The 25,662-nt window shown below is 40.3% G+C and overlaps 2 protein-coding genes and 1 long non-coding RNA gene across 4 annotated transcripts in view; 2 read left to right on the forward strand and 1 right to left on the reverse strand.

Moving 5' to 3' along the window:
- Positions 1–25,662, forward strand: part of LOC133071613 (uncharacterized) — a 352,151-nt gene that overhangs the window by 202,082 nt on the left and 124,407 nt on the right. The window contains exon 5 of the long non-coding RNA XR_009696472.1: positions 3,310–3,507. This is a non-coding gene — a long non-coding RNA (uncharacterized LOC133071613). The remainder of the gene's footprint in view (positions 1–3,309; positions 3,508–25,662) is intronic.
- The window catches only part of SYNPO2 (synaptopodin 2), a 200,804-nt gene that overhangs the window by 54,876 nt on the left and 120,266 nt on the right, over positions 1–25,662 (reverse strand). The gene's annotated exons all lie outside the window — the stretch shown is intronic.
- On the forward strand, positions 477–1,220 carry LOC133071872 (small ribosomal subunit protein eS6-like). The gene has a single exon (XM_061164721.1). The coding sequence runs from the start codon at positions 477–479 to the stop codon at positions 1,218–1,220; it is 744 nt and encodes a 247-aa protein (XP_061020704.1).

Raw genomic sequence — 25,662 nt, forward strand, 5'->3', positions numbered from 1 at the left:
TTACATTATACACTAGTCATTCAGAAAATATTGATTCAATGAATTATGCAGATCTTCTAAATGTTGATACATTTAATCATGTGCATGTGTGTGTTAGTTGCTCAGTCATGTCCAATTGTTTGCAACACCATGGATTGTACGATATAAAAAATCACGCTCCTTAATATCATCAATGACCTCACCAGAAGAAGTGTTAAGTATTGTTGTTGTTTAGTCGCTAAGTCATGTCCCACTCTTTCGGTATCTGTAAGTATTGGGAAGTTGTCAGATTCGTGGCTGCAGGTGCAACTTTCTGATTTTCCCTTGAAAATACACAAGTACTGTCAGTTGTTTTTCTTGAAGTGACAAGCTCACTTTGCTCATTTTCTAGAAGATGTCTGCTGAATACCCAAGTTTAAATAATTGTAGGTTATCAGTCTTTAAAGTAAAAATGAGCTCTTTTTCGTGGCGCCTCGGAGGCTGTTGGCCGCTTCAGAATGAAGCTGAACATCTCTCTCCCGGCCACTGGCTGCCAGAAGCTCATTGAAGTGGACGATGAACGAAAACTTCGTACCTTCTACAAGAAGCATATGCCCACGGAAGTTGCTGCTGATGCTCTGGGTGAAGAATGGAAGGGTTATGTGGTCCGAATCAGTGGCGGGAACGATAGGCAGGGTTTCCCTATGAAGCAGGGTGTCTTGGCCCATGGCCGAGTTCACCTGCTACTGAGTAAGGGGCATTCTTGTTACAGACCAAGGAGGATTGGAGAGAGAAAGCGCAAATCTGTACGGGGTCGCATTGTGGATGCCAATCTGAGTGTTCTCAATTTGGTCATCGTGAAAAAAGGGGAGAAGGATATTCCTGGACTCACTGTTACTACAGCGCCTCGTCGCCTGGGTCCCAAAAGAGCTAGCAGAATCCGCAAACTTTTCAATCTCTCTAAAGAAGATGATGTGCGCCCATATGTTGTGCAAAAGCCCCTAAACAAAGATGGTACGAAACCTAGGACTAAAGCACCCAAGATTCAGCGTCTCATGACTCCACGAGTTCTGCAACACAAACGCCGGCGTATTGCTCTGAAGAAACAGCATACTAAGAAAAATAAAGAAGAGGCTACAGAATATGCTAAACTTTTGGCCAAGAGAATGAAGGAGGCCAAAGAAAAACAGCAGGAACAGATTGCCCAGAGACGGAGGCTGTCCTGTCTGAGAGCTTCTACTTCTGAGTCCAGTCAAAAATGAGACGTTCTAAGAGTAACAAATAAATAAGATCAAAAATCAAAATAAATAAATAAAGTAAAAATGATGTTCTATGGGAAAAAAAATCACTGATTGAGCTTGCAGTTCAAAAAATTGTGTAAGTGCTTCCTCAAAACATTCAAAATGCCATACATGTGTTTTCATTTTGTCACACAAAATATTAAAAGATATATGCTATAAATTTAATAAAATGCAAACGTTTCACTGCTTTGTCAAGGACATTCCTATGTGAAACCACCATCTTGTTTCTTAAGTGAAATGATGACAGTGATGAATACAAGGACTCCTAATACTGCCTCAAATGCTAAGGTATCATTCACTTTTGCTTTTACACCATCAATGCAAATGTCAATACAGAAAAAAAAAAAAAAAAACCCACCAATGTCTTTAGTACCATTATGAAAATCATTTTGACCTCACAGATCCACTGAAAGCATCTAAGAGACCCTAGAAGTCTGCAGACCACACTTTGAGAACTACTCATCTAAAGGGAGAAATATCAACAACCTCAATATGCAGATGACTCCACTCTAATGACAGAAAGTGAAGAGAAACAAAAGAGCCTCTTGATGAGGATGAAAGAGGGGAGTGAAAAAGCTGACTTAAAACTCAGCATTCAAAAACTTAAGATCATGGCATCCAGTCCCATCACTTCATGGCAAAGAGAAGAGGAAAATTTGGACACAGTGGCAGATTTTATTTTCTTGGGCTCCAAAATCACTGCAGATGGTAACTGCAGTCATGAAGTTAAAAGACACTTGCTCCTTGGAAAGAAAGCTACGACAAACCTAGGTTGCATATTAAAAAGCAAACACATCCCTTTGCCAACTAAAGTCCATATAGTCAAAACTATGGTTTTTCCAGTAGTCATTTTTGGATATGACAGTTGGACCATAAAGAAGGCTGAGCACCAAAGAATTGATGCTTTTGAACTGGTGCTGGAGAAGACTCTTGAGAATCCCTTGGACTTCAAGGAGATCAACCCAGTCAATCCTAAAGGAGATCAACCCTGAATATTCATTGGAAGCACTGTTGCTGAAGCTCCAATACTCTGGCCACCTGATTCAAAGAGCCAACTCATTGGAAAAGACCCTGATGCTGGGAAAGATTAAAGGCAAAAGGAGAAAGGGGTGGCAGAGGATGAGATGGTTATATAGCATCACCGAGTCAATGGATATGAATCTGAGCACACTGCAGGAGACAGTGAAGGACAGGGGAGCCTGACATGCTGCAGTTCATGGAGTCGCAAAGAGTCAGACATGACTTAGCGACTAGCAACAACAACCACAACATCTCAAGGGACCGGGATACATGATATGCATCCTTAGCCTCTTGGGTGTCTGAGTTTGAGAAAAGGAAATTCCATCAAAGACAATGCAGGGACAAACCAGAGTAAGGTCCAGCCTAGGGAAGAAAGGCTGACAGAAGCCAGGAAGGGATACATTTTAAGAGAATGTGTTAAGAGCTCATGCTACAGCCATGAATTCAAATAAAAGATCACTCTGGTGATCTGGAGAAATGCAGAAACAAGCAGTTTCAACCCAGATTGTCTGAGAGAGGAGAACTGGGCTGGAGTATCAAGGATTTTTGAAAATAACTTCTTTTCAGTTTCCAAATTACTGGCTAGTCAAAATTCACTGAGAGCTGTAACTGCAGTTCAGAGATCTTTGATTCTTTTATAGCCCAATGTATGTCTTACACATATAGGCAAGCAATAAATATGTGCTAAATATATGTCAATATGGTTTTCCTGGTGGCTCAGTGGTAAAGAATCTACCTGCCAATGCAGGAGACATGGGTTCGATCCCTGGGTCAGTAAGATCCCCTGGAGAAGCAAATGGCAACCCATTCCAGTATTCTTGCCTGGGAAACCCCATGAACAGAGGGGCCTGGCAGGCTATAGTCCATGGGGTCAAAAACAGTCGGAAACGACCTAGCAACCGAACAACAATAACAAAATGAGTAAATTTAATTTTATCCAAAGTCTATTTCAACTTCCTTCAGCAATGGGCCAATAGTTGCTCCCAAGCCTACTAATTTCTATGTATTCTTTCTTTGTCATCTCTTTTAGGTTTGAAATTACTACAAAAGTATCATGTGATGAATGGGAAATTCCCAGTGTATCTGTGGAAGAAAACTGGTCCTACTGGATACTGAACATCAGAGATAACTGAGTTTTCCCCAGCAAAGGGGATGGCCATGCCAGCAGCTCTGCAGCTGCTCCTGCCAGTCACTCCATTTCGCCATCATTCCTTTGGCCCCATGAGAGGTAAGGTCACAAGGCAACCAGTAAAACATACAGCGTCACTAGATGTGGGCCTGGTTGCAGTTTCAGGAGGTAAGCACGTGAGCAGAGGCAGTGTGAGGCCCGGGATCCGGGACACTGCTGCAGGTGCTGCCGCAGCTTCCTATGCGTGCCGCCTGCCTGGCAGTTCTGCAGAGCTGAGCTGGGCTGTGGGGGTGATTTCCAAACCCCGTACTTCAAGAAGAGAAACCAGGTCACCCCAAGTGCCCTCTGTGTCCAGGTAAGTGTTCCGTGGATGCATTTTAAAACCGTCATGCTCCTTGCTGGGACTGACTAATACTTCTCCCACTTATTTCTGATTGACGAGAGACTACAACACTGTCATCATCTGGACAAAAAGTTCTTGGTCAGTCAGAGCCAGCCAGAGGGAGCCTTGCAGAGGTAGGCAAGAGCCCTCAGCTATTCTCTCTTCACTTAGCTGGAGGTCAGTGTAGAATTTACAAAGGAAATGGAGTTAGCTGGAACTGGAGGCTTTGCTTACATTACCTCATTTAACTAATTGGTCTAGTAATTGTCCTACATAGTCAGTGCTTGTCTTTCATGGACAGAGTTCTGAGGTCTGAAGTGCCCTCAAAAGCTTTATATTCTAAGATAAACAAGAAAGTAGGTAATTATAACCAAGTATGACAACTCCCATGATTAAAGTTAACGCAATATGCAGTGGGAACACACAGCAGGGATATACAGCCAAGGATTATTGGAGGGGGTAAGGTTTTCTAAAGGACACAAACATGAGCCTCATGAGGAAAGGCCAAGGTGAGTCAGAAACACAAAGATCTAAGAACCTAATATGCAGCGAATGCTTAGTCAGTGCTTGCTGGATGAATTATCTTTTCACAACACAATGCTGTCTCCCATTAACACGACAGTATCTTGTAGAATGGGCTTCCTCCGTGGCTTAGTGGTAAAGAATCCGCCTGCCAATTCAGGAGAGTTGAGTTCAATCTCTGTGTCGGGAAGGTACCCTAAAGAAGGAAATGGGAACTCACTCCAGTATTCTTGCCTAAAAAATCCAATGGACAGAGGAGCCTGGCGGGCTACAATCCACCAGTTGTTCACCTCAGTCACTCAGTCAAGTCCGAATCTTTGCAACCCCATGGACTGCAGCACGCCAGGCCACCCTGTCCATCACCAACTCCCAGAGTTTATGCAAACTCCTATCTATTGAGTCAGTGATGCCATCTAACCATCTCATCCTCTGTCATCCCCTTCTCCTCCCACCTTCAATCTTTCCCAGATTAAGGGCCTTTTCATATGAGTCAGTTCTTCACATCAGGTGGCCAAAGTATTGGAGTTTCAGCTTCAGCATCAATCCTTCCAATGAATATTCAGGACTGATTTCCTTTAGGATGGACAGGATGGATCTCCTTGCAGTCCAAAGGACTCTCAAGAGTCTTCTCCAACACCACAGTTCGAAAGCATCCATTCTTCAGTACTCAGCTTTCTTTGTAATCCAACACTCATATCCACACATGACTACTGGAAAAACCATAGCTTTGACTAGATGGACCTTTGTTGGCAAAGTAATGACTCTGCTTTTTAATAAGCTGTCTAGGTTGGTCATAACTTTTCTTCCAAGGAGCAAGCATCTTTTAATTTCATGGCTGCAATCACCATCTGCAGTGAGTTTGGAGGGAAAAAAAAATAGTCTGTTACTTTTTCCATTGTTTCCCCATCTATTTGCCATGAAGTGATGGGACCAATGCTATGATCTTAGTTTTCTGAATGTTGAGCTTTAAGCCAACTTTTTTCATTCTCCTCTTTCACTTTCTTCAAGAGGCTCTTTAGTTCGTCACTTTCTGCCATAAGGGTGAGGTCATCTGCATATCTGAGATTATTATTGATATTTCTCCCGGCAATCTTGATTCCACCTTGTGCTTCATCCAGCCCAGCGTTATTCCTGATGTACTCTGCATATAAGTTAAATAAGCAGGGTGACAATATATAGCCTCCACGTACTCCTTTCCCAATTTGAGAACCAGTCTATTGTTCCATCTCCAGTTCTAACTATTGCTTCCTGACCTGCAGACAGATTCTCAGGAGGCAGGTCAGGTGGTCTGGTATTCCACAATTAGTTGTGATCCACAAAGTCAAAGGCTTTGTCATAGTCAGTAAAGCAGAAATAGATGTGTTTCTGGAACTCTCTTGCTTTTTTGATGATCCAGCAGATGTTGGCAATTTGGTCTCTGCTTCCTCTGCCTTTTCTATATACAACTTGAACATTTGGAAGTTCGTGGTTCACGTACTGTTGTAGTCTGGCTTGGAGGATTTTGAGCATTATTTTGCTAGCGTGCGAGATGAGTGCAATTGTGTGGTAGTTTGAACATTCCTTGACATTGTCTTTCTTTGGGAATGGATTGAAAACTGACCTTTTCCAGTCCTGTGGCCACTGCTGAGTTTTCCAAATTTGCTGACATATTGAGTGCGGCACTTTCACAGCATCATCTTTTAAGATTTGAAATAGTTCAACTGGCATTCCATCACCTCCACTAGCTTTGTTCACAATGATGCTTCCTAAGGCTCACTTGACTTCATATTCCAGGACATCTGGCTCTAGGTGAGTGATCACACCATTGTGATTATCTGGGTCATGAAGATCTTCTTTTGTATGGTTCTTCTGTGTATTCTTGCCACCTCTTCTTAATATCTTCTGCTTCTGTTAAGTCCATACATTTCTGTCCTTTATTGAGCCCATCTTTGCATGAAATGTTCCCTTGGTATCTCTAATTTTCATGAAGAGGTCTCTAGTCTTTCCCATTCTATTGTTTTCCTCTATTTCTTTGCATTGATTGCTGAGGAAGGCTTTCTTGTCTTTCCTTGCTATTCTTTGGAACTCTGCATTCAAATGGGTTGTTTATCTTTGCTTTTCTCCTTTGCCTTTTGCTTCTTTTCTTTTCACAGCTATTTGTAAGGCCTCCTCAGACAGCCATTTTGCCTTTTTGCATTTCTTTTCCTTGGTGATGGTCTTGATCCCTGCCTCCTGTACTATGTCTGAACCTCTGTCCATACTTTTCAGGCACTCTGTCAGATCTAATCCCTTGAATCTATATCTCACTTCCACTGTATAATCATTAGGGATTTGATTTAGGTCATACCTGAATGATCTAGTGGTTTTCCCTACTTTCTTCAATTTACATATGAATCTGGCAATATGGAGTTCATGATCTGAGCCACAGTCAGCTCCTGGTCTTATTTTTGCTGACTGTATAAAGCTTCTCCATCTTTGGCTGCAAGGAATATCATCAATCTGATTTTGGTATTGACCATCTGGTGATGTTCATGTGTAGAGTCTTCTCTTGTGTTGTTGGAAAAGGGTGTTTGCTATGACCAGTGCATTCTCTTGTCAGAACTCTATTAGCCTTTGCCCTGCTTCATTCTGTACTCCATGGCCAAATTTGCCTTCTACTCCAGGTATTTCTTGACTTCCTACTTTTACATTCCAGCCCCCTATAATGAAAAGGACACATTTTTTGGGTGTTAGTTCTAGAAGGTCTTGTAGGTCTTCATAGAACCGTTCAACTTAAGCTTCTTCAGTGTTACTGGTTGGGGCATAGGCTTGGATTACTGTGATATTGAATGGTTCGCCTTGGAAATGAACAGAGATCATTCTATCATGTTTGAGATTGTATCCAAGGACTGCATTTCAGACTCTTTTGTTGACTATGATGGCTACTCCATTTCTTCTAAGGGATTCTTGCCCACAGTAGTAGATATAATGGTCATCTGAGTTAAAGTCACCCATTCCAGACCATTTTAGTTTGCTGATTCCTAAAATGTCGATGTTCACGCTTGCCATCTCCATTTGACCACTTCTAATTTGCTTTGATTTGTGGACCTAACATTCCAGGTTCCTGTACAATATCGCTCTTTACTGCATCAAATCTTGTGTCCATCACCAGTCACATCCACAACTGGGTGTTGTTGTTGCCTTGACTCTGTCTCATCATTCTTTCTGGATTTATTTCTCCACTGATCTCCAGGAGCATATTGGGCACCTACCAACCTGGGGAGTTCATATTTCATGGGTTCACAAAATGGTTGGACCTGACTTAGGGACTAAACAATATTAATTTATTAACATAAGGGCTTCTCAGGTGGTGCTAGTGGTAAAAAATCTGCCTGCCAATGCTGGAGATACTATAGACACAGGTTCAATCCCTGGGTCAGGAAGAGTCCCTGGAAGAGGAAATGGTAACCTGCTCCAGTATTCTTGTCTGGAAAACTCCATGAACAGAGGAGCCTGGCGGGATAGTGTCCGTGTGGTCGCAGAGTTGGACACAACATAGATACTAAATATCAACAGCAGCGTCTTGTAGAATACTTCAAAACAAAAGCCTGTTAGCTCAGCTACAAAATGGCTGGAAAAATCCCATCGTCGCTATTCAAAGTGAATTCACAGACAAGCAACATTGGAACCACATGGGGACTTGTTAGATCCACAGAATTCTATCTCCCAACCCAGATGAACCAACATCTGCATTTTAAGATCCCCCAGTGATTGATATACATATACATTAGGATTCAAGACTGTCCTATACTAAAGGCTCGTCAACCAGTGATGGCCCTCTAGGACAGGGGTTTATAACCTTCAGGAACATCAGACTCTCTGGAGAGAAATTTTTAAATGCAGAAGTCAAGTTTTTAGTCCCCTCTCTTCCACAAAAACCAAATCTTAGCACCTGGGACCTATATATGTGCATTTTACACAAACTTCCCAGGGTACCTGAAGCCCATTCTTTGATACCTGGTAGTATTTTCCATACAATACTTTAAGGAAATATGTTGTGGGCCAATCAGTTCTATGTGTGTGTGGGTGTGTGTGAATGAGTGACTTAAAGACAGATCTTTATTGAGTGACTTTCTTCCTAGAGACTGTGGTAACTCTTTTGAGCTTCACAATAACCATACTTTTCAAGGAGACTACAAAAATGAGTTTATGATGATTATTTTCAGGTTTTTTGGCATGTCCTTTTAGCTATAAATCAAATCCCTTATGATTATACAGTGGAATTGAGAACTAGATTTAAGTGACTAGACCTGAGAGGCAGAGTACCTGATGAACTATGGATGTAGGTTCATGACATTGTACAGGAGACAGGGATCAAGACCATACCCAAGAAAAAGAAATGCAAAAAAGCAAAATGGCTGTCTGAGGAGGCCTTACAAATAGCTGTGAAAAGAACAGAAGCGAAAAGCAAAGGAGAAAAGGAAAGATATACCCATTTGAATGCAGAGTTCCAAAGAATAGCCCGGAGAGATAAGAAAGCCTTCCTCAGCGATCAATGTAAGAAATAGAGGAAAACAACAGAATGGGAAAGACTAGAGATCTCTTCAAGAAAATCAGACATACCAAGGGAATATTTCATGTAAAGATGGGCTCAATAAAGGACAGAAATGCTATGGACCTAACAGAAGCAGAAGATATTAAGAAGAGGTGGTAAGAATACATAGAAGAACTGTACAAGAGATCTTCATGACCCAGATGATCACAATGGTGTGATCACTCACCTAGAGCCAGGCATCTAGAATGTGAAGTCAAGTGAGCCTTAGGAAGCATTACTACAAACAAAGCTAGTGGAGGTGATGGAATTCCAGTTGAGCTATTTCAAATCTTAAAAGATGATGCTGTGAAAGTGCTGCACTCAATATCCCAGCAAATTTGGAAAACTCAGCAGTGGCCACAGGACTGGAAAAGGTCAGTTTTCATTCCAATCCTAAAGAAAGGCAATGCCAAGGAATGTTCAAACTACCACACAATTACACTCATTTCGCATGCTAGTAAAGTAATGCTCAAAATTCTCCAAGCCAGGCTTCAACAGTATGTGAACCATGAACGTCCAGATGTTCAAGCTGGATTTAGAAAAGGGAGAAGAAGAGGAGATCAAATTGCCAACATTTGCTGGATCATCAAAAAAGCTAGAGAGTTCCAGAAACACGTCTATTTCTGCTTTACTGACTATGCCAAAGCCTTTGACTGTGTGGATCACAACAAACTATGGAAAATTCTTCAAGAGATGGGAATACCAGACCACCTGACCTGCCTCCTGAGAAATCTGTATGCAGGTCAGGAAGCAATAGTTAGAACTGGAGATGGAACAACAGACTGGTTCCAAATAGGAAAAGGAGTACATCAAGGCTATATATTGTCACCCTGCTTATTTAACTTATATGCAGTGTGCGTCATGAGAAACGCTGGGCTGGATGAAGCACAAGCTGGAATCAGGGTTGCCCCGAAAAATAGCAATAACCTCAGATATGCAGATCATACCACCCTTATGGCAGAAAGTGACGAACTAAAGAGCCTCTTGATGAAAGTGAAAGAGGAGAGTGAAAAAGTTGACTTAAAGCTCAACATTCAGAAAACTAAGATCATGGCATCTGGTCCCATCACTTCATGGCGAATAGATAGGGAGCAGTGGAAACAGTGGCTGACTTTATTTTTGGGTGCCCCAAAATCACTGCAGATGTTGATTGCAGCCATGAAATTAAAAGACGCTTACTCCTTGGAAGGAAAGTTATGACCAACCTAGACAGCATATTAAAAAGCAGAGCTATTACTTTGCCAACAAAGGTCCATCTAGTCAAGGCTATGGTTTTTCCAGTAGTCATGTATGGATGTGAGAGTTGGACTACAAGGAAAGCTGAGCACTGAAGAATTGATAATTTCAAACTGTGCTGTTAGAGAAGACTTTTGCAAGTCCCTTGGACTGCAAGGAGATCCAACCAGTCCATCCTAAAGGGGATCAGTCCTGGGTGTTCATTGGAAGGACTGATGCTGAAGCTGAAGCTCCAGTGCTTTGGCCACCTGATGTGAAGAGCTGACTCATTTGAAAAGACCCTGATGCTGGGAACGATTGAACTCAGGAGGAGAAGGGGATGACGGAGGATGAGACGAATGGATGGCATCACCGACTCAATGGACATGGGTTTGGGTAGACTCTAGGAGTTGGTGATGGACAGGGCAGCTTGGCGTGCTGCAGTTCACGGGGTCGCAAAGAGTCGGACATGACTGAGCAACTGAACTGAACTTTAACTATATAAATTCTATGGTTCTGAAAACTAAGATGATCCAAAGTCAAGACTTTCTGAATTAAAAGTGGTAAACATAATATAAACTAGAGTGCAGCTAAAGGTCACTTATGGGGAAAATTATAATCCAGAAATTACCCCTTCAGCAGATTATGCAGGCACTATTATGTGTAGTCTCCAGCCATATGAAAATTCCAAGTACCATTTGACAGTACTTGTACTAAATGCATAATGCAAATATAACAACACATTCAAATTTTTATTACTTCAACTATAATTTGTATTCTTTATCTGGTCATAAAATTTAACATGCTGAAGACAGAAATTTCCATTTGTTCTTGATTTCCATTTGAAACTAAATATGATGACATTTCCATTTCCTCTCTATTATTACATAAACCTGAAGCAAAGAAACAGAATGACCAAGCCTTGTTTTATAGGAAAAATTATCTCCACATTAATTAAATTAGTTGAGCATACTATGGCATCTTCTAATATCTGAAGGAAGTGGAATAGTCAAATGGCAAATAAATGCATTAAAGTATTTTAATGAATTAAGTTTCAGTATAAAATCTTTTGGTGTAATTGAGCACACTACACAACAGCCTGTATAAATTATGCTTTTAAAGGAAAAAAATAAACCATGTTAATTTCTTCAGACAAGGACTTTACTAATTTTACAAATTGTTTGTAAAAGAAAATGTAAGTGATACTGAGTCTCCTCTTCTCATGAAACAATTTGAATTTGAATCAAAATATCAAATCAATACCTTTTTTCCAAATGAAATGGTTTGGCACCCATCTTTCATAGTAACACATCTCTCTTACTATTTGATGACATTTATATTTGCTAAGACTTGCTTTCATTCAGAGTTTGCTTTAGAGAGAAATAAAAAGCCTCTGTTTTGAAGGCATTCAACCATTCACCAAGTACTGAGTTGTCTCCAGGAGCAGGTACTGTTCTGGGCTTGCCTTCCCCAGGCTAGCTCCAGAGAACAGGAAAAACTTACCAATTGGACCTCGATCTTAAAAGGGTGGTTATATGACATGCTTTGATAACTACAGAGAATCATCAGAGTGAGAGGGGCACTGAACCCATGAGGATTGTTTTAATCCAACAACAAATTATGTATTAAGCACATAGTATGTGCAAAGTACTATACTCTGAAACATATGAACATGTTTATGGTAGAGTTCCTGAACAAAGCTCTCTGAAGTGGAAAGCTGTTACATTATCTGCTGCAAAATTTAGTCTCCCATTTCTGTCTTTCATTTATTTGTCTGTCCTTCCTTTCCCTCACCCTTTTATCCATCCGCTCCTCCCCTCCTCCTGCCTCTCTCATGATGTCTCTCATCATGATGTTCCTTAAAAATTCTCCATAGACAGCAATTATAGTTTATGGACCCAATCTACTTGTTATTCACGATGTGAAAAGAGATTTCTTGTGCTTGAGTGTACATTTAAGATCCACTCTCACAGATTCCTTTCAGTTCAGTTGAGTTCAGTCGCTCGATCAGATCTGACTCTTTGCAACCCCATGGACTGCAGCACGCCACACTTCCCTGTCCACCCACCAACTTCTGGAACTTGTTCAAACTCATGTCCATTGAGTCGGTGATGCCATCCAACCATCTCATCCTCTGTGATCCCCTTCTCCTCCTGCCTTCAATCTTGCCCAGCATCAGAGTCTTTTCCAATGAGTCAGTTCTTTGCATTGGGTGGCAAAAGTATTGGAGTTTCAGCTTCAGCATCAGTCCTTCCAATGAATATTCAGGACCGATTTCCTTGAGGATTGACTGGTTTGACCTCCTTGCAGTCCAAGGGACTCTCAAGAGTCTTCTCCAACACCACAGTTCAAAAGCATCAACTCTTCAGCACTCAGCTTTCTTTATAGCCCAACTCTCACATCCATACATGACTACTGGAAAAACCATAGCTTGGACTAGATGGACCTTTGTTGGCAAAGTAATGTCTCTGCTTTTTAATATGCTGTCTAGGTTGGTCATAGCTTTCTTCCAAGAAGTAAGCATCCTTGATTTTCACGGTTGCAGTCACCATCTGCAGTGATTTTGGAGCCCAAGAAAATAAGAGTTTGCCACTGTTTCCAATGTTTCCCCATCTATTTGCCATGAAGTGATGGGACCAGATGCCATGATCTTAATTTTTTGAATGTTGACTTTTAAGCCAGCATTTTCACTCTCCTTTTTTACTTTCATCAAGAGGTTCTTTAGTTCCTCCTCATTTTCTTCCATAAGGGTGGTGTCATCTGTGTATCTGAGGTTATTGCTGTTTTTTGGGGCAATCTTAATTCCAGCTTGTGCTTTATCCAGTCCAGTGTTTCTCATGATGTACTCTGCATATAAGTTAAATAAGCAGGGTGACAATAGACAGCCTCAATGTACTCCTTTCCCAATTTGGAACCAGTCTGTTGTTCCATGTCTGGTTCTAACTGTTGCTTCTTGACCTGCATACAGATTTCTCAGGAGGCAGATAAGGTGGTCTGGTTTTCCCACCTCTTTCAGAATTTTCCACAGTTTATTGTGATCCACACAGTCAAAGGCTTTGGCATAGTCAATAAAACAGAAGTAGATGTTCTTCTGGTTTCTCTTGCTGTTTCTATGATCCAGCAGATGTTGGCAATTTGATCTCTGGTTTCTCTCCCTTTTCTAAATCCAGCTTGAACATCTGGAAGTTCATGATTCACGTACTATCAAAGTCTGACTTGGAGAATTTTGAGCATTTTGAGCATTACTTTGCTAGCAAGAGAGATGAGTGCAATTGTATGGTAGTTTGAGCATTCTTTGGCATTGCCTTTCTTTGGGATTGGAATGGAAACTGACCTTTTCCAGTCCTGTGGCCACTGCTGAGTTTTCCAAATTTGCTGGCATATTGCATGCAGCACTTTCACAGCATCATCTTTTAGGATTAGAAATAGGTCAACTGGCATTCCATCACCTCCACTAGCTTTGTTTGTAGTGAGGCATCCTAAGGCCCACTTGACTTCACATTCCAGAATGTCTGGCTCTAAGTGAGTGGTCACACCATTGTGATTATCTGGGTCGTGAAGATCTTTTTTGTATAGTTCTTATGTGTATTCTTGCCATCTCTTCTTAACATCTTTTGCTTCTGTTAGGTCCATACCATTTCTGTCCTTTATTGAGCCCATCTTTGCATGAAATGTTCCCTTTGTAGCTCTAATTTTCTTGAAGAAATCTCTAGTCTTTCCCATTCTATTTTCTTCCTCTATTTCTTTCGTTGATCACTGAGGAAGGCTTTCTTATCTCTCCTTGCTATTCTTTGGAACTCTGCATTCAGATGGATTTATCTTTCCTTTTCTCCTTTACCTTCACTTCCCTTCTTTTCTCAGCTACTTGTAAGGCCTCCTCAGACAACCATTGTGCCTTTTTGCATTTCCTTTTCTTGGGGATGGTCTTGATCCCTGCATCCTGTACAATGTCACAAACCTCCATCCATAGTTCTTCAGGCTCTCTGTCTATCAGATCTAATCCTTTGAATCTATTTTTCACTTTCAGTGTATAATTGTGAGGGATTTGATTTAGGTCATACCTGAATGGTCTAGTGGTTTTCCCTACCTTCTTCAATTAAGTCTGAACTTTGCAATAAGGATTTGATGATCTGAGCCACAGTCAGCTCCTGGTCTTTTTTTTGCTGACAGATTCCTTTACTAACACATTTATATTTAACATGTCTATAGTCTTTGAAGGGGTTTCCCTGATGGCACGGCAGTAAAGAACCCATCTGCCAGTTCAGGAGATACAAGCGACATAGGTTTGATCCCTGAGTCAGGAAGTTTCCCTGGAGGAGATAATGGCAACCCACTGCAGTATTCTTGCTTGCAAAATTCCACAGACAGAGGAACCTGGCAGGCTACAGTCCATGGGGTAGCAAAGAGTCAGACACGACTGAGCAAGTAAGCACAGCACATAGCCCTTGAAACAAAATATACATAGCAAAAATATGAGATGATATTGTTAGCATATAAGTGTATAAGCCAGACAGTCCATCTGTTCCCCCAAAATCAGTGTTTAGAAAATCGAAATCCATAGGAAAATGTGATTGGAGGAAACATGAACTGATACTTCTGCATGAAGAGCCAAGATTGAAGAATGTAGAAGACCAGGGCCATGGATAGCCTGACACTGGTGATGAGTACAATACTGTTCTGTGTTGTAGAAAGTCCAAAGTGAATTGTGAATTTGATTCTGAACAGTGTAACTGTGTGCTTATAAAATGATGAACACATTACAAAATCTAGATTTTGGCTTATGTCACATAAGGCTTGTAGATATAAATCTAAGTACTTTCTTCAGACTCAATTGTTCAATAATTTAAAAGCCAAACTCTCAGATAAAATTTTTTCCCATGCCCTCCATTAAAAAAATGTTACTAGTAAAATAGAAGTGTGCCTTCCAATTTACGCGCACGTGCGCATGCATGCGCACACACGCACGTGCGAGTGTGTGTGTGTGTGTGTGTGTGTGTGTGTGTGTGTGTGCTCAGCCATGTCCAGCTTTATGCAACCCCAGACTGCAGCCTGCCAGGCTCCTCTATCCATGGAATTATCCAGGAGAGGCTACTGGAGTGGGTTGTCATTTCCTATTCCAGGGCATCTTCCTGAATTAGGGATCGAACCAGCATCTCCTATGTCTCTTGATTTTGTAGGTAGATTCTTTACCACTAGTGCCACCTGAAAGCCCACCTTCTCATATACCTTTGGGTTTTTGGTATATTTTAGGAATACTCTAGCTTCTCTCTATCTTTCTTTTCATGTGTGTGTGTGGAGAAATGTCTATCAGCCACTTGACAGTGTACCTGATGTTTTTTGACCTGATAGAAAAAGCCAAATGCATTTCTTAATGTGATGTCTATTATCCTTAGAAGTCCATGAATGCAATTGAAAGGAGAATAAAATAGTGAAGCAACAAGGCAAAATATTAAGAGGACCAGAAGAAATATGAACTAATCTAGATGGCCACAAAATTTGTTACAAGCATACAATAAAGGAAAGCTTGGTTGATAATCAATGTAGATCGAAAGACAGATGGTAATTAGGGAGACAGTGTCTGGGTGTTGCAATATGCTGGCTACGGCAGATTACCCTGGCTCTTATAGCTAAACGGGAAAGCTGTTGACATAATGAAATAGTTACCACTAGATGTATCTATTATAAAAATAAAATATTATGAGTAGTATAAAAGAAATTTTAAAATAAATAATAATCATGTTTGAGGAGGATTACCTAGAATTCAATTCATTGTCTTATATACAGATAATAGTGATGTTCACTAGGTCTCCAATGTATTAGTTTCATCTTTGATTATTGACATTTTTTGATGGAATAAGTACCTTAGATTATGAAGCTGTCATATTTTTTCCCCAAACATTCTTTTATTTTCTTTGTAAGACTGCCTAAGTAGTTGGCAGTCATATGGTTTTTCTTAGTAAACCCCAAGGCTTCCATGAGCATTTCTAGAGCTTACAACCAAAGAAGTAGTTATGGAATTTCAGATATTAAAACTTTTTTCACAGCTAGAAGTTCCTTTGATGTTTGGGTTACTGAACACAATTGCTGGATAATTTGAATTCTAGTAAAAGACCTGTATAGTCCACTTCTGTTCCTAAGAGTATTTGTCGTACTTCCTTTTCAGTGAACACTCAGATTCCATCTTGAACAACTTCTTCATCAGAATCTTTTTTCTTCATACATTGTAAATTATAAAAAAAGGCACTGGTTAGGACATCAACTTTCACATAGTCTTCTCTTTAAGAAGTTGTATATTGTACCACTGATAGTGTCAGGGTGAGTGTGGTTGGAGTGGGTTGCTGCTTCCCCTTACCCTCTGCTCAGAGCTTCCTCTTGCTAAGGAAGAAGACATCTTTGCCTTTCTGGTGCCCCAGTGCCTCTGGTTAAAGGCTCAGACAACCCGCCTTCCCTCCATAGACACCCAGTGGGCTGATACTTTTTTTCTTTTTTTGCTATCAAACAATTTATTCTCTTTGTAGAACATAATAATTATAGTTGCTGAATGCTCCAACTGGATATGTGTTCCTAGACTAGCTTGGTGTCAATGTTATTTCAAAACAATTATTTAGTTGCTCAATATGTGCTCCTTGCACATATTGTTTTCCAAAGGTATTTATTTTCTGTTTTAAAACTTGCCTTGGTTATAAACAAAATTGATTTTTAATAGTTCTACAGACAGGCAGACCAGGAACACTGACTCCTAAGTCAGGAATGGAGAAAGCCAAGAAGCAACATAATTTGTTCTGTAGAATTCCCTAATGAGTCATGAATTTGTGGGAACAGTTCTCTCTTGAAGTAAGGGTGAGGGTAGGAATGAAAACAGGAAGACTAGTTGAAAAAAAAAGACATGAGAACCTCCCAATATAATTTCCTATTCTCCACAGCCAAGCAACTGTCCTTTATTCACCCTCACAGGACACCAGGGACAGCTGACAGTGGGTGTACCATAGGGAAAATAGAGGCTTACCTGGAAGATTAACTACTAGATCTTAAGACAACCTCCCCTGCCCCAGCCACATTTCTGCCTGGGCTCCTGGAGCTCTGGCATCTGAACTTTATACCCTTCTAGAAGGAAATCAGGAGATTCTGATTAGCCAGGGGCTTTGCCAAGAAATGGCCCCACCTGAGCACCTACTTACTGGAGCAAGAAATTGGTCTTTTAACCTAAGGGAAAGTTTCTATTACAAAAACACGGAAACTATGCTGGGAGGGGAAAACATCAAAAAGTTTATCACTAAATATCTCCAGAGTGATATGGAACTCATGAAACAGAAACAGGATGATATAGAAAAGAATGAGAAAGACTCTTGGCAATTAAAAATATCATAGCAAAAGTGAATAGCTCAGTGGAGAATTTATAATGTTGAAGAAATTTTCTACAGTATCCTAAAAAGTAACAGGTTTAAATGGCAAGGCACAGATGAAAATAGAAGAAAAAGTCTATGAAAATTAGACAATACATACTAATAGTTCAATGTGTAAATAACAGAAATTTCAGAATGAGAAAACAAAGAGAATAAAAGAAATAAATTATCAAATTAGTAATTCAAGAAAATTTCCCATAATTGAAGTACATGTTTTCTAGATCAAAAGAACCCACACAACAGATGAAAATACACCCAAACCAAAATACACCAAAATCATTTGAAATTTCAAAAAAAAAATTATGTTTCCAAGGGGAAAAGTTACATGCGAGAGATGAAAAAATCAGAATGGTTTTGGACCTCACAAGAGCATGGGAAACTAAAATATAGACTGAGACCTTCATAATTCTGAGAAGTATTTCCAGCTTAGAAGTTTGAGGGTAGAATAAATACTGTATCAAATACACTAGATCTCAAAAAACTTAGCTCCCATCACTCTTTCTTAGGAAGCAGTTAGAGAAAGTGTGTCAAGAAAATGAAGGAAAAAAAAAAAAAGAAAGAAAATGAAGAAAAACCGAGACATGGAATCTAGGAAATAAAGAATCAACTCAAAAGAGAGGAAAGTGAATCTTCAGGATGATTAAGAAGGGGGATTCCAGGAATTAGGTGTATACCTGGCAAAAAGAGATACCAGTCCAAATCAGAACAGGTCAGAAGACTCTAGGTAAGATGTCTCCAAAACAGACAATATTGATAGAGTTACTAATACATTTAAAATATCATAAGGTTTATTTAGACAGATGGAGAGGGTTTGGGGGTGAGTTAATGATAAATACATAGAAAACTAAAAAAGAAAGATGGCTGTTAATTTGAAGAAGAAAAAAGTTGTGAAAGAAAAGAAAAAGTACTCATAGCATACTCCATGGCTTAACTTCATAATACAAGCCTTAGATATTGATCCAACGAAATATGACACAATTATATTGGGAGGATGGAGTAGGGCAAAGGAGACTATTTGAGCTTGAGGCAGGGGATGGTAGGGGTAACATCTGTGATCTTCATTTTCCATGGTGCTGGGCAAGTGGATAATGTTTACAACTAAAAAAAATTCTAAAAGAAATTGCACAATAAGTGTGTTTTTTATAAATAAGAAGGAAACAGCCAAAGGTAAAAATGTCACGTTTGGGAAATCTAGAATTGATTGTTTTTCATCTCCAAGTCTTTTAGAAATATTTGACTCTTTAAACGAGGTATGTGTAACTTTGATAAGGATTAAAAGCTAAATTCTAAAAAGCATCATAGCTTTTGCTCAAGTTTTTGTATTTTTAATATTCTGGTTCTCAGGTATACTGGATCTGAGTAACCTGTGAATCTGAATTTTGTGTAAATAAAAGTTGTCTTGATTTACTCAAAAATTCCACTGTAGAATATTAAATAATCTGTGGAATTTATGGACATGAAAGGTTAGCTTCTTGCCTAATTCTTCAGTGAACTATGAGTATTTAATTAAAGAAAATATTGAGGAGCTGGGTTTTTTTTTTTTTTTTCAGTATCTGTCCTTAATCTACCAGCCAGTATCAAAACATTAATATATATAAATATATAAATGTGCTTGTGCTTTATCTGTAAAAGACTCTGTTCTAAGATTTTGAGGTGAGGCAGTTTTTCTTTTTCCTTTTGTTCTCCCTAGTCAATTGATCCATTCTTCCTTTAACTGTACATGGAAGGGCCAGGATGCTGCACAGTTTCAAGGGGCATGCATCACATTGCCCACCAGGCTCCTCCATCCATGGGATTTTCCAGGCAAGGGTACTGGAGTGGGTTGCCATTTCCTTCTCCAGGGGATCTTCCCGACCCAGGGAATGAACCCGGGTCTCCCGCATTGCAGGCAGACGCTTTACCATCTGAGCCACCAGGGAAGCATGCATCACATTAGACACATGTTAATGACACCCCCTGTGGGGACCAAGTCAAGGAGAAATAAATGGAGGTTATGAAATGAGAGTGACTTTTGACCTCTTGAGAGTGAAGTGTAAGGGCAGAGACCAGTGTGGAATACAAATCCTACAATGGAAAGCTCAGGAAAATTCTACTTCACTGATTTCAAATCCTAGACCTAACTTATTTGTGCCCTGGGGAATGACTTCAGAGTTTTGGTGCTCAGAGATTTTCTAGGTTTATGTCTCAGCAGCCTTGAGAGAGAAGGAAGGGAAGGAGCGGGGGCGGGGAAGGAAGAGCAAGAAGACATAGACCCTCCATGCACATGACAACACTAATTCTAAAGGTGGAATGAAATGTGTTCATGAGATCAACTTGCTGATCTTTGCTTCCTCTCCCTCCTGTCCTCCTCCCTTCCCCTTTCTCCTGGAGTCTAGCCCTGGCAACTCAGACGATGATGAAGTCATAGGCTCCAAAATATGGCCATGGTATGAAGGCAGCAGCACAGGTTTTTAGACGGCATTTCAGCACCACACTGCAGGGCCGAGAAGGGAACCTTGTGTAATGTGAGCGGCCATGAGCTTGTGCTATTTTATTAATCCAGGGTGTCTGTCCCTGGGGGTTGCATTACCCACGGGTCCGTGTGTTTCACAGTCTCCTACTTTATACGGCAGTCATCAAGAAGGCTTGCTTTTCTCAGACAAGCCAAGAGGAGAGTGCAGATAGCTCGGAATTAACCCTAACTCTGGGGTTCTCACCTTTGAGCAAGGTCTTTGACATTAAAAGCAAAGAAAGATTAAAATGACCTCTGACATCCCCTGCTTCTAGCTTGTGCTTCTGTGTGAGTCAGTCTCCTGCTCCTTCTCACCTCATTAAGTCGCTAAACCTTGCTACCTGCAAGGAAAGATTGATGGAGTGATAATGGGGTGTCTCTCCTCAGTAGCGGCCAGGGTTCTCCCACTTGCTTATTAAGGGAAGCTGGCTTTTCCTCCAGGTGGACCCACATTCTGGAGCTCCTTCCTGTTAATAGACCACTCTTCAAAGTTCTTCAACTTTTCCCTTGCCAGATCCCACAAAGGAAAAATAAATTCTTGGGCCACAACATGGTGGTATTTAATATCTCTACTTCAAAACCTTTCAAAAACACCAGGCAGCAGTTCAAAAGCTTGATGGTAGTAGATGAGAAGAAAAGTCTTCTCTGTGTATAGAAGCTGCTTTGTGTTTCCCAGAATGTCCATCTTGTGTTCAGATCGGATGTTTCCTTCGGAACCCAGACCAAAGGGCTGTTCCTCCCTCATGGAGCCTTCCCTCTGATTACCCCACTTTACGTTCCAGGCAGGAGTATTTGTAGTCTGTGAACTCAATAAAAATGGCTTCGAGGGACTTCCCTGGTTGTCTGGTGGCTAAGACTCTGCACTCCCACTGTAGGGGGTCCAGGTTTGATCCCCAATCAGGGAGCTATTAATAGATTCCACGTGCTGCAACTAAGGCTTAGAGTGGCCAAATAAATAAACAGATAAATATAAAAACACAAAACTTTTTTTAAAGAAGTTTTTAAAAATGACTTTGAGTTTCTCTTCTGGCACTGCATGATTTTTAACTATTAGAAAACACATTATCTCCACTTCTAAACTGTGTCTTGACAAAAACAGGAAACTCATTTAATCTCCCTACTATCCAGACATAGTAAATTAGTAATAACAATGACCACAGCTAAACCATTTTTGCCATATTCATACTATGTCTAACCCTCACAACACCCTTGAGAGGCAAGGACTATTAAGTCTATTTTGCAGAAGAAACAGTCTCTGAGAGATTAAGTGGTTTGCCCAGGATCACACTGTCAGGAAGGAGCCAGCATTTCACTGAACTTATGATTTCAACCAGCATCTGTTCTCTTCATCCTCTGCTACAAGTTAGAAGGAAAGAAATGAAGGAAGGAAAGAGGGACAAAGGAAGGGAAGGGAACATAAAGTTAAAAATATCAGAATTTTGCCCATTGGAAGAGTACTTCCCAGACTCCTGGAGTAGTAAGAGACTGAAGAAAACTTAACACCGCCCATCCTCTCCTTTATCCGCAGAGAATAACCGAGACCAGAGAGGTTAGGATCCCTAGCCAAGGTTGCACAGCCTGTGACCCAGCAAAGACTAACGCAGACCGTAAGGATCCTGACTCCAGTTCCTGAGTTGCTCCCTCTGTAAGGTGTAAATTTTGAAGCCAGAACTAAAACATTAAGATGTTTAAAAGAGGGCAGCAATTCATAGATATATAAGCTTGTTTGCTTATTTAAACTTTTGCTTATTAAAATCCTCTGGCTACTAAGAAGCAAGAGTTTTAATTGCTGTAAGTTTTCTTGAGTAATTTTTTCATCTCCAATATAATATCTAAAATATACCAAATAACATAATTTTATTTTGTTGTTTCACCAAAAAGGAAATATGCTTTTAAAATGTCATTTGTTACTTAGCAGTCATAACAGTGCAAATAGTGAATGCTTCACCTGCTAAATGCATACTTCTAAACATCACAAAGGCAGCAAAGTTTAGAATATGATCAAGCCAGTGAGATGTGAGTATTAAAAATCTCTCTCTATATATAGGGCCAAGTTCAGGACTGTGTCATTCCACCCAATTAACTGATATATACTTAAGGAAAAATGTGTTTAGCAAGCGTCATCAGGTGACCAAATCGCAGATGACTCCGAAATCTAAAAGGCAGAACTGTGTACTTTCACAGTGTCGTATCAACACCCCCACCCAACGTTCTCTCAGAATCCCAATACTGACTCCTTCAGGAAGCTTTCCTCTTCTTCCTGAATTCTTTCCCTCCTCCCCCAAAGTGAAATGCATCCTGGCAGGAATCTGGGACATCTAAGATCCTAGGAATAAGGGAAAGGGCGCTGCCTCTGAGAGAGAACTCTAAAATCAGCAGCACCAGATGAGAACAGGAATTTTCAGAGTTACTTTAGATAAATGGACTGAAAACGGAGCAGAGCATCCTAAAGGAAAGAATTACCATATCGAAAGAAAGAAAGTATCTTTCTGAATAGGATGTCCAGCTACAGAAGTTAGAAAAGGGTAGGAGGTAAACACTGCCCATAAAAGTACTGCCCAGAGGAGAAGGTGCCCAGATGGAGGTCTTGATCCTCACAATACCCGGTGCATCGAACTGTGGACGTGAGTGTCGCGGGTGCCCACAGCTGAGTCTTTCAACTTGTTGTTCTGATTCCACACACAAAGCCATTTCTTTATAATAATGTGGTTTCTAAGGGAAGATACAGCACTGGCCAGAAGAGGCAAGTATTCAGGCTTCTTGTTAATGTGCTTTAACCTCTCTCTAAAGGAAGAAATCAGAATTCTAGCTTACCCTCGGTCTTCTTGGCCTTTTAGGAACATGAGTCAGTATCCCCAGAGTGCATTACTGCTTGAGCAATGACAAGAACTGTTTTTAGGATTTGGATAATTGCTAGGCAGGCCCTGGACTATGTGAAATTTACAAAGATCAGGACACCTTTTTTCGGTCTGTCAGTCAAATTTTCCCTACCTCAATATACCTTCTTTAAATTTTAGTTAGAATTAATTGATTTCTTCTCTTACCCACTGGATAGACATTCATTTCTCTCTCTCTCAGGGCATATCTTATGCCTAATATTATATTTACCTTTACTGTAAGATAGTATATCTCATTGAGAGCAGGTATTGTTTTGTTTATTCCATTGCTGTTTTTAGTATCAGTATAGAAATGAGTAAGATATAGAGGATTCTATATACTCAAGCAGGGGTAACAGACAGAAAAACAAGTTATACATATGGCAAAGCAATAATAAATGTATGAAGAACAGAAATAATGCAAAAGAGGGAGAGATGAACAATGCAGGAAAGCCTCCCTGGAGGAGGTGATGCTTGAATTGGATTGTGGAAAATAAATAAAACTTCACCCAAAAAAACAGAAGGGGGAAGAATCTTCAAAACAAAAGGGAAAATATATGCAAAGGCAAAAAAAAAAAAAAAAGTGTGAAATGACTTGAGAACCAAATCACAGCTCAGTATTGAGAAAGTGTGAAGTGAGGTCACTTAGATCCAAGCCTGAGGCTGGATGGGTGGAGAGAGAATGAAAGATTCATGTATTCCCCAGGTGGAGTTTGTACTTTGCATTGCAGACGACAGAATCTAGCAAAGGCTTTTCATTACAAAAAAGACTGCATCACATTTGTATTTTAAAAGATATCTTTAGTACCAATGTGGACAAGGGAATGAAGACAGGTAAGACAGAAAACAGCAAGATCAGATATATAAATAGAGGAATCCTTGTCATTCAGTTGCTCAGTCATGTCTGACTCTTTGCGACCCCATGGACTGCAGCACGCCAGGCTTCCCTGTCCTTCACCATCTCCCAGAGCTTGCTCAAACTCATGTCCATTGAGTCGGTGATGCCATCCAGCCATCTCATCCTCTGTCGTCCCCTTCTCCTCCTGCCTTCAATCTTTCCCAACATCAGGGTCTTTTCTAATGAGTCGGCTCTTTGCATCAGGTGGCCAAATAGATAGTGTTAAACTAATTAAACAAGGAGGCCATTAGACAGAGGTGGCTCTAATGCTGTAACTGCCAACATAAGCAAGCCAAAACCTAAGCCTAAAGTTACAAAATCAAATGCTAAGGACAAGCAGTCACAAACACCCAAGCAGGCTTTAAATCACAGCCCATCTGTAATTTCCTTTGTTTGCTTCTGCACCTTTTCTGTTTGTCTTTCCCCCGTCTCCTGTTGGAGGCAGTGCTGCTAACCACTTCTGGCGTGCCACTGCCCAGCTGGAATCTGCAAATGCTCAGATAAACTCTCGAAATTTTCAATATACCTGAGTTTACCTTTTAACAATAGGTAGCAGATAGAGTGATGATAAAGAGATAAACTAAGAGATTATTATATAGAGAGAAAATAAGAAGGCATTTGGAAATTTCAGGTTAGTACTGGCCAATAGAAATATAATATGAAACACAGACATAGGCCACATGTCACATATATAACTTTAAATTTTCTAGTGTCCATGTTAAAACATAAAAAGAAACAGTGAAATGTTTTAATATATATATTTATTCCAATATATATAAAATATCCTTTCAACATGTAATCAATGTAAAAATTATTAATGAGGTAATTTACATTTGCTTTTCATTCTGTTTTTGTACCCTGGTGTGTATTTTATATTCATGCATGAATGCATGCTCTGTCACTTCAGTCGTGTTGGACTCTTTGCGACCCTATGGACAGCAGCCCACCAGGCTCCTCCATTCATCAGATTCTCTAGGCAAGAATACTGGAGTGGGTTGCCATGCTCTCCTCCAGGGTATCTTTCCCACCCAGGGATCAAACCCATGTCTCCTGCATTGCAAGTGGATTCTTTACCCGCTGAGCCACTTGGGAAGCCCATTTTATACTTAGGGTGCATCTCAATTCAAACTAGTCATAATTCATGTGTTCAGTAGTCACATACGGCTGATGGGTACCATATTGGACAGCACAGGTTCAGACAATACATGATGAGGCAGTGACTCTTTTAGGAATGGGAAGGACAGGATACATTTATAATATACTTATGAATTTGACAGAAATTAGGGACTTATTTATAAATGTCAACAATGAGACAATAGTTGAATATAAAGTTTTCCAATTTGGAAAATCTTGCTGGATGACAATGCGATCAGTCAAGTAAAGGAAGCAAGTTAGGGAAACTAAGATGATGAATTTGTTTGGGACTTATGAATTTGGGGTGTGAGAAAGACATCTTGCCTAGTGGGTAGAGTAATGCCAATAGCCTACATTATATGTTTCTATGTTTCAAACACTCTTGTAAGAGCTTTTAGTATACAAATTCATTTAATCCTCAGAACAGCACTATAAGATAGATAATACCACTGTCCCCCACATTAAAAATGAGAAAATTGGGGTACAGAGAGAATAAGTCAGCTGGTCCAGGTCTCATTGTTATCAGACAGCAAATGAGAGAGAAGAGACTTACACCCAGGCAGTCTGGTTCCAGGGTCAAAATTTACATAACATATTGCACAGCCGCTCTCAAAACAGGGCCGAAAGAATCAGACAAGTCTGCATCTAAAGAACTCCTCCTTCACCTACTAACTGTAGGTGACTTTGAGCAAGTGTACACATCATTGGTTTTCTCATCTGTGAAAAGAGAATGATATGCCTAACCCGTGGGGTTATCAAGAGGAATGACTGACATAATCTA

This window comes from Dama dama, chromosome 17, assembly GCF_033118175.1.
Source record: "Dama dama isolate Ldn47 chromosome 17, ASM3311817v1, whole genome shotgun sequence".
NCBI lineage: Eukaryota > Metazoa > Chordata > Mammalia > Artiodactyla > Cervidae > Dama > Dama dama.